The sequence below is a fragment of the Bactrocera dorsalis genome, chromosome 3 (genome assembly GCF_023373825.1).
Source record: "Bactrocera dorsalis isolate Fly_Bdor chromosome 3, ASM2337382v1, whole genome shotgun sequence".
Classification (NCBI taxonomy): domain Eukaryota; kingdom Metazoa; phylum Arthropoda; class Insecta; order Diptera; family Tephritidae; genus Bactrocera; species Bactrocera dorsalis.
In genome coordinates this window covers 1,913,880-1,931,493 of record NC_064305.1, presented here as the reverse complement: position 1 = coordinate 1,931,493, position 17,614 = coordinate 1,913,880, and the positions used below count along the sequence as shown (strand labels likewise).

Here is a 17,614-nt window from a genome sequence, read left to right as displayed (position 1 = left end):
GGCGGGTGATAGCCTGTGCTGACGACGTCGCTCGTATTGTGCACGGAAAATTTTTAAACACCGTCTACGAGCCAACCGAAGTGCAACTGATGTGATTTTATTTACAACGAAATGTAAGCTCATAAACGTGCCTTTGCCATCCTTCGGAGGTTCGCGTCTCCAACCCGTTGATTGGGTGTAATACCTAGAGCTTACTCTTGAGAAAAGGCTTTCATGGAGAGCAAACATTGAGGAGAGTAACTAACGCATCGGTAACCTTATATTTCGATCTAAAGGAAAAAGGAGAGAACTCTCGAAATCGTAATCAAGCAAATAATATTCTATGATGTATGTATGTTCTGTGATCGAACATAAGAGAGCTGTTGAGCAAAGTTCACCTTACCGCAATCATTGGAGTTCTTACTGGACACTGGCCTATAGGCATTCAAGCGAAAAAGCTAAAAATCTTGTTATTTATTTCCCACTCCTTCTTAAAGCTAAAGAGAATCTAAGAAAACTACAAAAACTCTCCTCAAACGTTTTAAGAGCCCAAAAACTTGATTTTGATTGTTTAAAGTTGAAACACTTAAAATTATTTTGAGTTAGCGCTCACTCCAACAACTTGCTAACTAAGAAGCTTTGTTAACGCTAATCAAAATCAAGTTGAGACCTTTTCAGCATACCGGCGACCCAAAAGCGCTGCAAGCTATAGCGGAATTGTTGCAAGTTCGCCGTTGAGCACGTACGCAACTTCAGAGCGAATTAAACTAAGCGCTGCGTAAGTGAGCTGCCAAGCACACTTACAAACAAATTCTTGTACATACATATGTATATATATACGTGTATAAGCATAGCTATTTGTGTGGCAGGTGTGCATGGATATTCCGCCTTAAGCCACCCGCACTACGCGCCTGGTCGACTTGCAAAAATATATGTGATTTTTCATGACTTTTTTAGTTTCAGCTCCTCGCTTGTTTACTTTGCACGTTTTTGCTCACCTTGCTACACTTAATTCGCTGTGCCGTTATTGCTGTCTTTTACTGCTTGTTTGGGGGCACTTCACGCTGCTGGCATGTTTTTATTTCATTTGGCTTAAGCGCGCGGCATTAAGGCATATTTTGCATGCTGCTGCTCCGCCACTTGAAGTTGTTCACCTGACCCAACACACCTCTCGCCCTGCCGCAAACCACGCTGACTGACCGAATGTCATAGCACACCAACACACATACATGCGCGCATATATATATACGCACACAAACATATGCCAGCACACGCACTTCAGCTCGAACTCGGCGCCAATTTACTCATAAGCCCCGACAGCGCTCACATAATACGCTACGTGGCACCACTTGCGGCTGGGTTTGTGCTGGCGCTTTATCCTTGCGTCGCGGCGCGGCAGTTTAGTTGCGTGGCTGCGCTGTTGCGCGTTTTTTATAACCAAAACAAGGCTCGCTGGCATCCGCACATACACAAAGCTCATCCTTGCCACAAGCACACTGTGGCAAAGCAGCTTTCGCAGCTAGGTAATAAACGCGCACTCAGCTTTGTCTGTCTGCCTACGCGCTTGCTTTGGCTCGGTGACCCCGGCCAACTAAATATACAATATTCGCGCGGTTTATCCGCCTCAATCTTGCGCCGCATTTCAGCGCGTTTCAGCGCAGCTGTGTGTGTATGTATGGTTATATGCTTGCATGTGTGCGCGTTTACTCTCGTGTGCCACATATTATGGCTGTGCGACATATGTGTGCCAATGTCAACGTTGTGATTTTCCACGCTGTTATTATACGGATTTTTTTTGCGCATTTTTATCGTGATAGCGTTTTTAGTTAGCCATTTCATTTCAACAGCTCGCACAGCGTCCCCTTCGTGTCGTTTATCATTGTAGCGCTACAGCGCGGCATGTGGCATGTCCTTGCCACAGCAGGAGTGTTGAAATTCCGTTGCTTGAAGAAGTGCGTTTTGTCCAATATATGTACAAACATATGTACAGTACATTTATAAGTATGTGTATGAGTGCATATCCGTTAGACTGCCTGACTGCCGGGCCGCTCAACGCCACGTCTGGCGTAATAATGCCTTACATTTTCCATTTTATTTATTTATGCGCGGTTTACATGTGTAAATAGTAAGCAAAAATACATATGAGTTATGTGGAACAGCGCAAAAACGACAACAAAAACAATTTGAAATGATTTAAGAGATAAGAGAAGAAGATGGATATATCTTAACTGCTTTAAATTTCGAATTTTCTCCGTTGAAAGTTTTGTTGGTGTATTAAAGTATATGAATAAGGCTTGGCAACGCAGCATTTCCTTATAGAATTTTTCTTTATTCTTTTTTTACTCTCTTTCAAGGCAAATTTTCCGGAACAAGGTAAAGCTTTAAGAAATTCAAACATATTTTAAAACGTTGTGTTATCATTTTTCTTTACTTTGTGAACTAAATTATATTTGAAGATATCAGATATCTTCATTCGCCTCTTCTTTGCTCGCTATCAGCATCGAAAGCACTTCCTTCTAACTAAAATTTTCATTGTAAAGCAATATCAAAGTAACATACTTGAGAGTTGGCCGCTTGTTATTCTAACACTACTAGAGTAAGCGGACTTTAGTCTCGGTAATATTATAATGGACCTCAGTAAGCCCTATGTATGTCGTGGGTCAGCCACTCTACCTAACTAACGCTATTTATTAATGCTAGTCTATCTCATTTTGTACCAGTTGCTTATTCGTTTCTTCACTCTTCAAAGTTTGAGAAATCATTTAAGCCAGTTGCTTGTTCGTTTCGTCACTCTCCAAAGTGGAAATATCGTATATAGCTGTCCTGTTTATTTATTTATACCTGTCGCACAATTTTATGGAACAGCAATGACTTCAGAACATGTTTTCATATGCCTTCTGACCTTTTCCCACGTCACAATACCAATTCTTGCCTACAAACTGTTCTCCATTTCTCTACTTGGGATATTCTCTCTTTTAAATATATAACACATGAAGGAGAAGTATAACACTAGAGGTCAGTTAATCTCGAATTGTCTTTCCTCTCTTTCAGCTTTTTTTTCCTTTTTCACCAAGTTTCTTATGCCTAGGAAATGTCTTAGACTCCATAAAATTTATTTATAAACCATCAGCTTGACGAGTTGAGTCGATTTGGTCTTATATTCTATCACTATATAGTCAAACTCGGAAGTTAATTTTTGAGACATGGACTTGAAATTTTGCTAACGCCGTTTTCTCCTCAAGCAACTACTCATTTGTCGGAATCGCCCGTATCGGAGTGCCGTAGCATATAACTATTATACAAACTAAACGATCAAAATAAGATCATTGTATGGAATATTGTTTTATTTTTTGAAGTATCTCCACGAAATTTTGCACAGAATATTTTTCAAAACAGAGCTATATCATACCAAAATATTGGTCAGATCGAGTCACTATAGCATATAGCTGCCATACAAACTCACTGATCAAAATAAAGTGCTGGTATGTAAAACTTCTTTATTTTATGAGATATCTTCACGAAATTTGGTATGAGTTAATGCTTAAAACAATAGTGAAACATCCCAAGAAATTGTCTAGATCGGACGACTATAGCATATAGCTGCCATACAAACTAACCAATCAATATTAAGTTGTTGTATGGAAAACTTTTTCAATTGACGAGTTATCTTCATAAAATTTGGTTATTTGGTTGATTATCTTAGTCAATAACGCATTCCTCCAAAAAATTGTTCAGAACGAGTCACTATAGCATATAGCTGCCATACAAACTCACTGATTAAAATCAAGTGCTTTTACGGAATTTTTGTATTTGTGTTGGGTACTATAGTTTCGTTGCAGCCATACTTAAAATTTCTGTTATGAATTTTAAACCGTTATATAATTTTTCTATAAGCAATTATAGCTTCTCTCTAACAAATGCTTGAATCAAGCCACATAAGTGAATATGTGTGAAATAAATAAGTTTTTTCTACAGGCAAATAAGCTTAACCGCAACGCAGCAAGGCAACCGCAAAATAGTCCTTTCACAGCATGTGTGCAATATCCGCAATGAAATGAAATTAGTTGCCTCTTTTCGCAAACAGTTTTCCTCGTATGCCACAAACACTAAAGTTAACAGAAGAAAAAAATTTCATATTTTTCGCACCGCCAGTTTCCTGGTTGTGTTCATGTCGGTTTGCATGTGTGTGCGCGCCTATTTAGCTGATTAAATGCTGCGGTTTTTTATAGTTGTTGTCTAAAATGCATGCCCTTACAGTTATTTGCATATTTTGCGGTGTTGCACACACACATGCAACCACGAAACTGTCAGTGATTTACAAATCATAAAAAGTTTTCAGAAAAACGCTTGAAAATTAAAAAAAACGCGAACTGCTGTGAAGACACTCGTGTATGGCAACTTTAGTGTCTGTGGCAAGTATTCCCAACAAAAATTTAAGCTTAAAAATTTTCTAGCTTTCATTAAAGCACAGCACTAACTAAGTTTTAAAGCCAACCTCAGCCGCTGCAAGCTGTTTATTATTTACTTTGTGGCATGCTCGGCCACAACCCGCCTTTGTGTCGTGCCGTTACGTTATTAATATTAAAAATCACCGTTAGAAAATTGCATTTAAATCCTTTTTGTGTTTTTTGCTCTGCAAAAGCCAACATTTCATTTAATCGCGATGTTAAATGCGCCATAAATTAACCCAACAACAATGCTATTAGAAAGCCACAAGTATTTGGTTATATTTGCTGTTGTTGTTGAGTCGGCTTTTTTCGGTGTTTTTCGATGTTTCTCGCGTGCAATTTTTTCCACACTTGCGCTCGGCAAATGCATTCACGCTTAACATATGCGTATTATAATTTCTGTGGCAAGCATTATCACTTACATTGTTTTTTGGCTCGGCTTTTCGCGCATAGAAGTTCGTGTATTTTGTTGTTGCATTGCGGTGCGAAATGAAATTTCGGTGGTAATGCATATTTTCGCACATGAATAAATTGAAAAATAATTGCAAAAAATAATAATAATAATAATAAGCATTAAACAGTGAATTCATGTGCACGACGCTGGCCACTCATAGCCAAAATGGCAGATTTTCCGCGATAAAATTATATAATAACTATATAAATTAGTATATAAATTAGTATATAGATAAGCTATATAACGCCACTTAAATGCTGGCCTCGCTTATTAAAGTACGCTTTAATGGTTGGATTATGCGTTATTAGAACTAAAATCTGTGCTTTCCATTAAAGAAGCTTAGAAAAGCCCACATAAGCGATTCATTCAACGGGAAAGTTTCAGTGATTAAAAATTTAGTTTTGGCTAAATTACAGTTATTTTATGTAAAGACCAACTATTAAATGTTTCAATTTTTGAATAAAAAGAGATAAAAATGTATTTTTCATACTCTTGCTATATACTATCGTAGTATGAATACTACTTTTTCGATCCATTTAATAGAGTTTTTGTACTGCATTTTTTATTTATGCATTTTTTTTACTATCCTATCTTCTAAGTTGGTTTGAGCTGGACACATTGTGCTAAATTTTGTCCAAATCGGTTCAGTAGTTTAGGAGTCCATCGCGGACAAACAACGAGACACGTAATTTTTATATATAAAGATTGTACTAGGATTAGTAGATTGGATCGGATTAGCATTCAAAAGCTCAGAAATACCATACAAATGAAATTCAATAGCAATGCCAGGCAAAAACTTTCTCCAAAATGCAGCGTTTAATCTTTTATATACTTTTTGAGAGTTCCTTCGTAGTTTTTTTTTCCATTTTCTGCACTTGTGTCGAAGCAAAATCAACGAAAACGCCCCTTTTTCAAAGCCAGAGATCACGACTATATGTATGACAAAATCAATATTAAACCAGCTTGGTGTATTTATACAAAGTTTAGAGAAGACCATATTAGGCTCGCTTATGTTTTGGTCTTTTGAGTTACCAGCTGGAGTTCCAGGTTTCTAGGTCCAAAAGATGTAGTCAACATTTAGGATGCCTGCGCTTGATGCTACTTTAACAGACTTTGCAGGCTCACTATCGATACCTCATCTAGTGTATCATAACGTGGGGAGCTCTGATGCTTACAGCGTGGGACAAGTGCACAAGAGATGCTACATTGTTTCCCTGGTGCCCTGCTTTAGACATTGCCTGCAGTCTTCTCGATTTGTCAGCCCCCTCCTGTGGGTGTGTGCCACCACCAGACAGTGAAAAGTTTATAACTGTCATATCAATGCCACCCAGTAGGCTCTCCAAATTGACTATCAAATGCAGCTTCTATTGAAAAAAATATTTTTATTTGTATGTATGCTCTCCAATACTCAATTATACGAATTTTTATTGACTGAAATGAGTTTTCATATTTTTTCTTTCACATATCTAATACATTTAATTAGCATTGTAGCTCATAAGAACACTTTAATAATCACCACAAGATGCGTAGAAGAGACCAATGCACTCTCCATCAGGCGCTTACCCTCATTACGCACTCAAATGAGGCACACACACATCCAACTCCTTCTAAACCGCACTTGGCGGCCCACGATGAAGTGTTTTTGATGGATTTATGTTTACGATTATTGTTTTTGTAGTACGAATTTGTATAATTTTCGAATTTCGATACAGCTCTATTTGCGCTGAGCGTGAGTTGGAGTTGAGTGCTCAACTCATGCGGCACAAGAGCACTTGAACGCCAACACTCAAACACCAATTGGGAGTAACAAAGGAAAAAAGCGATAAGTTTGTAAACATAACGGTATTAAAAGTCAGGTAAGGCGCGAAGAAAGGTGGTATAGCAAAGATGGGCGGGGCAATATGCCTAACGGCTGCTACGCTGCGCGAAAAGCGTGTGGCGGTAATAAATAGAGCACCCGAACTCCATGCTGTTGTTGATGTGCGTTTGGAGTGGCAAACAAAGCGTTAAATACTCCCATTGATTTCGCTCAAAGTGTGTGTGTGTGCGTTTGAAGGAGATACCGTTTCAAATTGAAATTGAAACATTAACACTTGAGCGGCGATATATTTGTAGGTATACATATACACATATATATTTATATAAATAACAGTAACGACATGCGTACAATGGCACAAAGTAAACAAATTGTTTAAATAACAAATAGTTTGGCTCGACAAAGGTCGTTAGAATTTCCGACTAAAATTTGTGTTGTAAAGTTTTCCAAAAGTTTTTACGCCAACGAGCTGAAGCACGCGGCTTCGGCAACGTGTGCCGCGCATTATTTGTAGTCATGATCGGGTTGACTGGTGACATACACAGCTGGTTTGGTTTATTTTATTGTTGTTTTTGGGTGATTTTTTATTTTTTTTTGAATTTGTTACTTTTTGTGCGCTTGACATCAACAAAAGTTCGAGTTGACAGCTACGAAAGGCAAAGAAGAGAGTTCCATTTAAAACAGAAATTAATTATGTGCGCCAGAAATTGTATGCCACAGCTTTTTAAGTTGGATGGTTAGGATTTTGATGTTTTTTTTAAATTTTTTTCACATTGTTCCTCTTGTTTCTAATAAAAAGTAGTAGACATCTTTTCCTATTACAAAGAAATGTATCAAAAGAAGAAATAAAATTTAGGAACAAGCAAGGCAGGAATGAGTTCGCGTATAACCGATTTCTAACACTTGTAACCTGCAAGAACTAAAGGCGTGATAAAACCTTCAGATGGATTGCGACCGATCGACTACGAATGGTCCCGAAACATGGTTTTCTATAGTACTAAACTCCAGCATAAGAAAATTCAACAAGCCACCAGGCTGTCTCCGGATCGAAAAGCTACCAAACAGATCGATCATATATAGAAAAGGTGGCAAGGCGCTCAAATAAAAAAGCCTGTACTTTTTCGTTGCACATTCAACTCTGCTTGTAATTCCAATAAATTCCCGGCGCAGTCACATTCATTACGCTCCATTCTCATACATACATATTAACACAATGCGTTCACATGCTTACTTATGTACATATGTATGTATGTATTGAGACACACACAATCATTAAGCGACTTGCAACACTTGCCAGCGGAAAGTGTTGATTACTTTCGTGTGTAAGTCGCATTTGTCACCCGCATAACCCCACACTTCCGCCGCCAAGCGCTTCCCCACACATCAAATCGTCAAATCGAAATTATATGAGCGTTTCCTATTTGCTGGCTTCGTTTTTATTGACTATGCGGAAGGGTGAAGTACCAATAAATTGCTAAGAATATCGATTTGTGCCAACGCTTTTCGTTTATGGCATATTTATGCGTGAGTCGTTGCAAGCAACACAGGCACACTCGCTCGCATACATGTATGTATATACACGCTTAAATACACTCGTATATGCGTGTGTGTGCGTGCGTGTGCGTATAATGACATTCGTCATTATGTTACACATTCGTTCCAACCCACTGCAGGCTATGGCTTGCTTTGTTGTTATTGCTGGGTGCTGTTGCCATAACATGACTATGTGATTATGCGCTTAAATAAGATTAAATTTCGATTACATTCAATTACTTTGTTAGTAGATTTGCTGCGCGCGCACGATTTCTCCCCTACCCTCTTGCCACATTACATACTTACATATGTAAATATATAAATTTTTTTCGATTTTTTCCTACACACGTCGCGCAACAGCCGCCGCTTGCTCGTGACCGTTTGCTCTACATTCGGAGAGTCTGAGACTTTGCCGCCACTTACTTCGCTTATTACTAAAAAATTTCATATTTTCGTTGGCATCTTCGTGCCTGGCAGGGGATTAGCTTGCATTCCTACACTGCTCACACACACACACATATAAATTTTTATGCGCAGTAGTACTCACGCTTGAAGTACTCAAGTGCGTGAAAATTTTCTGTTGAGAGCGCGTCGGAAAATCTCATTTCTTATAAGTGCAAGCACTTTCCCATGCAAATGTGTTTGTAAAGCGAGCATCGCACTGTGCGTCGAACACAGCGGAAAGTATGAATATTTCAGCATATTATAATTATTAGTCGGATTAAATTTCGTGTAATGTAAGTGCTCGTGCGTTGGAGTGCATGTTGCTGTTGCTGTGAGAAAAACTTTGAAGAATTCGAAAATTTATTTACCCATGAAGCTGGAGGGATATCACTTAACAGGCGAACTCACTTTGAGTTTAGTGGAAATTCAATGAGCTGGTGAAGAAAGTACCGAGGGAGCGGGCTGCTGAAAGGCGCTGCGTGGGTTGTCAGTGACGTTTGCGTACGGACATATATAAATATGTTTGGGGTTACATATGTATGTATGGCTATGCTAAGCTCGAATGTGAGAGAATTGATTTCCAAAACATTAAGTTTTCAATTTTATTAATTTTATGACAAATTCGTGACAGCATGGGAACTCCAAGATACGAAGAATTGCACATTGAAGCAACTCAATCACAAGCTCACAAGCCATAGCTTAAGCTTAAATCCGACAGATTGCTAGCTAATAAGCCAATGAAGTACTGAAAATGCTAAATTACGACGAACGGAAACGTTTAAAATCGCTTAATTTATACGCTGAAAATCTATGGGTGGCTTAGCAGATTTTCGAAATTATTTATAAACCATTTGAGAACTAATTTCTAGTCACTACAGCGAGTGAAAATGGCTAAGAAGCGGCAAACAAACAAAGAATTAGTAACAGCTGAGATTATTATACTTTTTACTATAAAAATATATATGAAAATCCAACCACAAAATATGCTCAAAAAGTTTTTTTGTTAGAAAAAATAATTTTTCACACTCACCTTCATCCGCCGTCGCTGGATGTTGTTCACCCTGTGTGGTATAACTGCCAATAATGGTCAGCACTAACAGCAGGAACGCTGCTGCTGCACGTTTTTTACACATTTTCCAACACTAATTTCACGATTTGCTCTCAAATATCACGAAAATGTATGTGCGCGTTTGTGTGCATTAATTTCACTTTTTCTACGCGCAATTTGGAGTCACTAGAGTCACTAGTTGAGTTAGATTTTGGGTGATAAACTCACGGTAAAATGAAGCGATGCAATTTGCGTTTTAGCGTTGTAAGAAGTTTCTGAAAGAAAAGAAAGTGAGGTTTATTATAAATATGATTTAATATAGGTTTTCTAATAATAAAAATAAAAAAATAAGTTTGGTGATTTGAGTGGCTTTTTGAGTAGCTTATGGGTACATTTTAATAAAAAAAATACTGAGTTAAAACTCTTTACAATAAATTATACATTTAAGTTCTAGCTGAACTTGAGAATATAAAATTTCATAGATTTTATTGTTTGGCAGTTTAAACCAACAAGATAGCTTGCAACCTATAGCAAAGTTACACACCACTTATTTACTCTTTTTACGTACACTTTAAATTCTATTTTAATTATGTCTATTGAAAAATTGTTGTTTATTACTTATAATAGAAAAGTCCCCGGTCTACTATAGTAAAAATATTTGTAAGAAAAACTCGCTGTTTTTATGCAACAGGGAGAGACACTGGTTATTAAGACCCTCCAACTTTTCTACGCCCCTTTGTAGAACGATTTCTCCTTTTCTTTAAAGTAGGCCTCAGTTTCGTCAATTATGTCTTCATTCCAAGAAAATTTCTTTCCAGCGAGCATTCTTTTAAGATCTGAGAAGAGGAAGGAAGGTCCTAGAGGTCAGATCTGGAGAATACCCAAGATCAGTTCATGTATTTTTGCTTACGGGTTTACTGACTTGGATAACAGTGCGCACTCTTGATGAAACAGACTTTCTGATCCTACAAATCCGGCCACTTTGCGACAGTTTTGTCCTTCAAAGAGTCCAATAACACAATGTAATAGTCTTTTTTATTGATGATTCTTCCCTTTTCAAGGTAGTCAATAAAAGTTATTCCTTGCGAGTCCCAAAACACAGACGTCATAACCTTGTCAGCTCACTGTTGCTTTTTTTCATGCTTTGAAGCGGGTTCATCGTGTGCAGTCCACTCGGATGACCGTCGATTGGACTTCGGAGTAAAATGATGGAGTCATGTTTCATCCATTATCACATATCGATGCAAAAGCTCGGGTTTATTGCGCTTGAACTTCCCTAAACACTGCTCTGAATCATAAATTTCTCCTAGAAAAATGTCTACGTATTACAGTTAGCTGTGGAATTTTGCACAGTTTGGCACCATACTCAACTGTAATGACAATTATACCTATTCTACATTGAATTTTTCCTCTATTTTTTATGAAACAAAAAAAAGAAAAGGTTTTCCCTCACCAAGTTTTTCGCAATTTTAACGGCGTTTAACAAGCCAATTACGTCTGTAAACAAAACCCTTAGCTGCAGCAGCTGTTTTCCTTGCTTCTTTACAAATCCATAAAAACTTGTCTAAAAATTCATTAACAGTTATTTACGCTTACAGACATACAGACGTAGGAAAGCTCGGTTTTTTGTTTCTATGAGCGAAATAATGCTACGATTTCAATTCAATTTCAACAATTTCGACAACAACTTCAGTCTCAAGTCCCACTCAGCTGTGCAACACCCCGATTTAATGGCTGCTTGACTGTTTTTGTCCATATTCCAGCGACTGTCTGTCGACCCTGAACCCATTTGCAGAGTTATCCTTTTGTGCGCGCATATGTGACACTTGTGAAATCACCAAAGCGACTGTGTTAATGACACAGTTACGGTTAAAATATATTAACGACATGCCACAAACACGCACACACACACACAAACATAAATATTTATAAACAAATTTGTATTCATTTTGAATGAACGCACATATGCGCACACATACATTTACAAAAATTACTCGGCGCTATATTCCCTCGACTGGCTACTTTGGCTTTAGCAGGGTTCGTGTCTCTTTGTATATGTGTGTGTGCGCTGTGTGGGTGTCATTGACTCTGGGGATGTTTTACAAATGCACGCACACATACAAAAATATGAAATGGTCTTCAAACACACACACATACACAGTAGTAGCTAGCAGAGTAATTTTTCTCTATTAGCTTGTACCACAAATGTCTCGTCGTCCTGAACTTGACTTGCTACTTATCAACACAAATTGTTTTTTCATGTTCTACACGAATCCTCAACCACCAGCGCCTCTCGTGTACATCCTGCCGGCGCTCCAACCATTTCAATATTGAATTAGTTAATTAATTTAAGTTGTCTGTATATATGTATGAATGTGTATGTGTGCGTGTGGCAAGGAGTTGTTTCAGCAAAAGTGACAATTTGCGTGTGGGCGCTTTGAAATCACTTCTTAGCCGACATTACAGGCCATTAACTTGTTGTTTTTTGCCCCGACTATAAATGGGTGAGTCGCTGCTTAAGTTCTTCGCTGATTTTACAAGCAAACATACAATTAAATTGTACAGAGAAAGGAGAGTGTTAAAGTATTTATCATGTTGTCGTGATTTGAATAATTAAAGTTCTAAAGTTAATTATTTCAGCGGCGAAAATTTGTTTGGGAAATAGAGTAAAATTTCAAACATAAATTCTTTATTTGTTGCCTATTCACACAGCTCCTTAATAGACTCAATTATCATATAGTTTGAACAACTTTAAAAATCGTTCAACTTTTTTACGAGAACTCACTTTCTGTAAAGAATTAATTTCTCGCTTTTCGCTCAACATATTCGGCCTACTGGGCATTCGATTCGCAACACCATCACTCATTTTGAGAGCCAGCATTCATTATTGGATAATATTCGACCGAACTCAGCAAGCGGCGAAGAAAATATAGCAGCTAAGAGTAGCTAAGAGTGTACATCAAGACTATGGAGAGTCGATTCAGCGCCGTTCTCAGCAGCTCGGACTGTCGTATGAACCGACTTGGCGCATTTTACGAAGAGATCTTAAATTGTAAACATACAAAATAAATTTTGTGCAAGAATGGAAGCCGCTCGACTTTCTCAAGCGACATCGCTTCGCACTAAGGGCTCTTGAAAGGTTCTAAGAAGATACGACATTTTCGAGCCAAATTTTGTTCAGCCATGAGGCCCATTTCTGGCTTAATGCGTATGTGAACAAGCAAAATTACCATATTTGAGACAAAGAGCAACCTGAAGAGATTCCAGAGTTGTCATTTCATTCATTTCACGCATTGGTGTGGTTTGTAGATCGGTGGAATCATAAGTCCATATTTCTTCGAAAATGAACGCGGTGAGAACGTATCCGTTATTAGTGGCCGCTATAGCGGCATGATAATCGACTATTTGATGCCTGAAATTGAAGCTCGTGATCTCGGCGACATTTGGTTTGAACAAGACGGTGCCACTTCCCACACATCGCTTCAATCAATGGATTTATTGAGGGAACACTTCGGTAAGCAGATAATTTGACGTTTAGGGCCGGTCGATTGACCAGCAAGATCGTGTGATATAACACAGTTAGACTTTTTGCTGTAGCGATATGTAAAGTCTAAAGTCTATACGGACAATACCGCTTCGATTGAGGTCTTGGAGCAAAACATCACGGATGTCATCTACCAGTTACCAGCCGAAATGCTCGAACGAGATATCGAAAATGGATAGACCGTCTTACACGTAGCCGCTGCCAATAATAATTTTCAATATTGGAAAGATATAATCATTAAAAACTAAATACCAAAGAATGTTCTATCTAATTCAATTCAAAAATACAGAGAAAATACATTTTTAATGCCAAAATTAATCAAAAATTAAAAATAACCGAAAATATTAGCTTCTTTCTATCGGGAAAACTTAGAAGAGTAGCAAATCGAACATGCTTAACTAGTTCTTTAAATAGGCTGGTGGCAAATTACATGAAATATTTGGCACCTCAAATTGTGCTTCGTCAATTTTCTTTATAGTAATCGCTTGATTGAGAGCGGCGCCTAAATTTGGCAGGGATCTCAGAAATGAGCAAAATGGCGAATCGAACACGACTATTCTACCATTTATGTACACTTATTTCCTAATTAATTAGAGAGTTTGTGAATTTATGTCTAATCCAACTCATCCCATTGTCATTCGTATTCTTTAAACAAATAATAAATATCCAAACTTTTCTCGTGCTCAAATAGCTAATTCCTAAAAGTAATTCGACACCACTTTTTCCAAAACACTTGAACTACCCCAGAATAAATAAATACATACATATACAAACAAGTATATACACTTATATACGTTATATACAGACAAAATATACATATGTGTATGAAATGAAACCATAATTTTCTGGCGAAACGACATGCCTAGTCCCTGGAGGAAGACAAATAACCCGAAAAATAGACAGGCGGATAAGCAAAAGTAGCTCTGTAGAATTCTTCATGTGCGTTGCGGGTACACACAAATACAAGCAGCGTATTTCCAAAGAGTAAATATACCGATGACAACATATATTCAACTTGTAGACAACAATGATAACAACAGAAATAATGCTAACAGTGTGATATCACTTCAGTGACTGACTTTGCAGCATTGCAACATTGTATACATATATAGGCATAAGTATATACATATTTATAAGTAAATTTGCATAAATTTGTATGGATAAATATGTGCGCTTGCAACCAGCAGACACTTGCATATTTATGCACTTTCTCCGGCATCAAATTGTTGTTGCGATTAGACACTTATTGCTCAACTTCAAGTCTTGCCAATAGTTTTGCAAGCAACCACAACAACAGCAATGGTAGTAAATGTGTATTCCCTTCAGATTAAGTTTCTGACATTTATTGCTTAGACTGACGCGGCTTGTACAAGGGTTAGCTAGCGTCGCTTGAGCGCTTCCCTCCCCTGTCTTCGCTCGATCCTGTCTTGCAACACCTTGTGTCTGGCTAATACGCTTTCGATGTTCGATATGACGCTACATTGCCCTGCCAGCGCGTTGGGGGCGTAAAAGTTTAGACGCAAACGCATTTGACAGCCAAGGAAGAAGGAAACGCAAAAGAAAAAGGAAGCGAAGACGAAGACGAAATCGAAGAAGCAGCAGCATCAGCAGCAGAGCGAAAAGTGTATGGAAAGTAAGAAAAACTTGGTTACCTACTTAAATTTCCTCAACGCCGTCGTAAAACAATGCGCATTGATGGCTAAGCTAATTTATGTGACATTTTAGATAAATGACAACATTCTAACGGAAGTATTTACTTACACTGCGAACGGTTGTTGCCACACTTGCCTTTGTTGGGTAAACTAGGGAGTGTTAGTGGGTGTTTGGGGCTGAGGAATTTTAGTTTTCCATTTGTTCGATTTGCTGCCATGCTATGAATGTCAGTTTTAATGTTGAATTACAAAATAGTTTCGCTACTCGAATTTGAAATGGGTTAATGGAATTCGGATCAACATTCGCTTTTCGTTGGATTCTGCAGGAAATGGGGAAATAGTGGTTGTTATTAGATATGGAAAATCAAGTGAGTGGAAAGCGGAATGAAATGCGAATTAATGTGCTTGAGTAAACGATTTGACATATATGTAAGTGCTATTAAAGACCGTATCAGTGGCACTAATTTACTTTCGATGAGTGAATTGTGAATATCTAAACAATCGGGGTTTCAAACAGAAATTATGAAGTAAATCTAGGTATATAAGTCTTAAATTATAGCTCCCCTACAGCTATATATTATGGTCAAAGCATCTGAAGAGAAAACAAAAAGCTTTCGAAAATGAAAATTAATCACTTTTACTTTTCTCGAGCTTTCACAGATTTGAGCTTTATTTAAAGTGTTTTCAAGTTATTCCCCAAAACTATTTGACCTATTTTAAAAGCTTTTGAAAATGACAGCTATCTTCTTTTGGTTTTCTCGAGCTTTCACTGGTTAAAGCTTTATTTAAAATGTCTCCAAACTATTAAAACTACTCCCGTAAACTATTTGACTATTTTTTAAAGTTTTCGAAAGTATTTTGCTGCAGCTGTAACACATGGTCTAACTTAAATATAATGTGCAAACCATTAGAAAGGTAAATAAAAAGCTTTTGGAGATGAAAACTATGCACTTTTGCTTTTGTAGGGTTTTCTTAAATGTAAGTTTTATTTAAAAAAAGCTTTCGAAAGTGTTCTACTGCAGCTGCAACACCTGGAATATCTTAAATTATAAAAACAAATTATTTGAATTGAAAATAAAAAGCTTTTGAAAATTAAAACTTTGAGCTTGTTCTTTTCTCGAGCTTTCACAGATGAAAGTTTTATTCATAATGTCACTAAAATTATTTAAAATGAAGCCGAAAAATGTGCAAAGCTTTCTAAAGTTTTTGTTGCAGCTGCAACACATGGAATAACTAAAATTATAAAGACAAACTATTTGAGTTGAAAATAAAAAGCTTTCGACGATGAAAGCCCTTCATTTGTGGTCTCTTAGAGCTTTCATAAATAAAAATTTCAATTGAAATATTTTTAAAATTACTGAAAAAATTCATAACCAACATTTCTAAAGGCGTTTCAATCGGTTATAATCGCGAAAGCGGTGTCCTCAATAATAACGAAGAAGAACATATCTGAGAGTTTTTGAAAGAATGTCTAAAATTATAACAGCAAACCGTTTGAATTAAAAATAAAAAGGTTTCGCCGACGAAAGCTTTTCACTTGTTCATTTGTCGAGCTTTCAAAAAAGCTTTACTTTAAATGTCCCTAAAAAAAAAGGTGTTTACTTCAGTTGCAGCACATATGTAGTATAACGTACTATTATGAATAGAAGAGGAAATAAAAAGCTTTCGGCGATGAAAGCTTTCAACTTGTGCTTTTTTAAAGCTTTCACAAATGAAAGACTTGTAGGAAATATTCCTAAAATTTCGAAAAGAATAATGTTTATATTTTTTTTAACTTTCAAAAGCTTTTACTGCAGCAGGTGGAGTAACCACGAATTATAAGGAAATATAAGTCCAATACATTCAAATGATATTTTAATATGACCACACATTATTCATTTGTTCTATAATTAGACATACACGGTTCATAAATATATGTCTACTATATTTGTTTTGACTATATGAATAATTATGTTAGAATAACACATACATACATACAATTGAAGGAAGTAATTACAGCTAAGCATAAACATAGCTCTGCATATCGCCCCTCCATTTCGTACTAAACGCGACCACTTACTCCACACCCGCTGCGCATTAATTTCGAGACCTAGGGGCGCCACCGCACGCTAATCGCCCAGCGCCGCCACCCACTATGGCAGCAAACGCATTTTGACATATTGTAACTACCTTTAAATAGACAGAACGGTGAAAGTACCTAAGTACAACGTCAGTTAGGGTGTGAGGGGTTGCCAGAGTTTTTATGCGGCATATATTGTTTGCTTCGTTAGCACACCAGCTAAAATTAGCCCGGCTAGTAGTGCGGTTAGTGTTGCATGCTTATATGATTTAGCTGCGACTAAGTGGTCTGGGGTTGTTGCTGTAGGTGGGGATCGCCACTACGTTCATTTATTTAAATGTGTGCATTCCACTGGTTGATGGCGGGGCGTTGCTTTTGCTGGCATATTAAACATGCAATTATTAAACTGAAAAATGGCATTACATTTATTAGACTGTAAACAAGGCTGCGGTGGTAACTAGGTCCACAAGTGGGCACGGTGCAAGGCGCATACATATTAGATAGTAAGGGGATGGTGTTGCGTAACGAAGCGGAGTTGGGGCTGGCGTGACAGCACAGAAGTGCATAGTGAGGAATTGTGACGGAAATCCCATAGAGACCTCACCTAATTTGTACGCAATTATGGGAAGCTTGTTTA

The 17,614-nt window shown here is 37.5% G+C and overlaps 1 protein-coding gene across 1 annotated transcript in view; it reads right to left on the bottom strand.

The window, feature by feature from the left end:
• Positions 1-17,614, bottom strand: part of LOC105230208 (uncharacterized) — a 155,079-nt gene that overhangs the window by 129,329 nt on the left and 8,136 nt on the right. The window contains exon 2 of the mRNA XM_049452993.1: positions 9,705-9,997. Within this exon, the coding sequence (XP_049308950.1) occupies positions 9,705-9,807 (103 nt within the window). The 5' untranslated portion in view covers positions 9,808-9,997. The remainder of the gene's footprint in view (positions 1-9,704; positions 9,998-17,614) is intronic.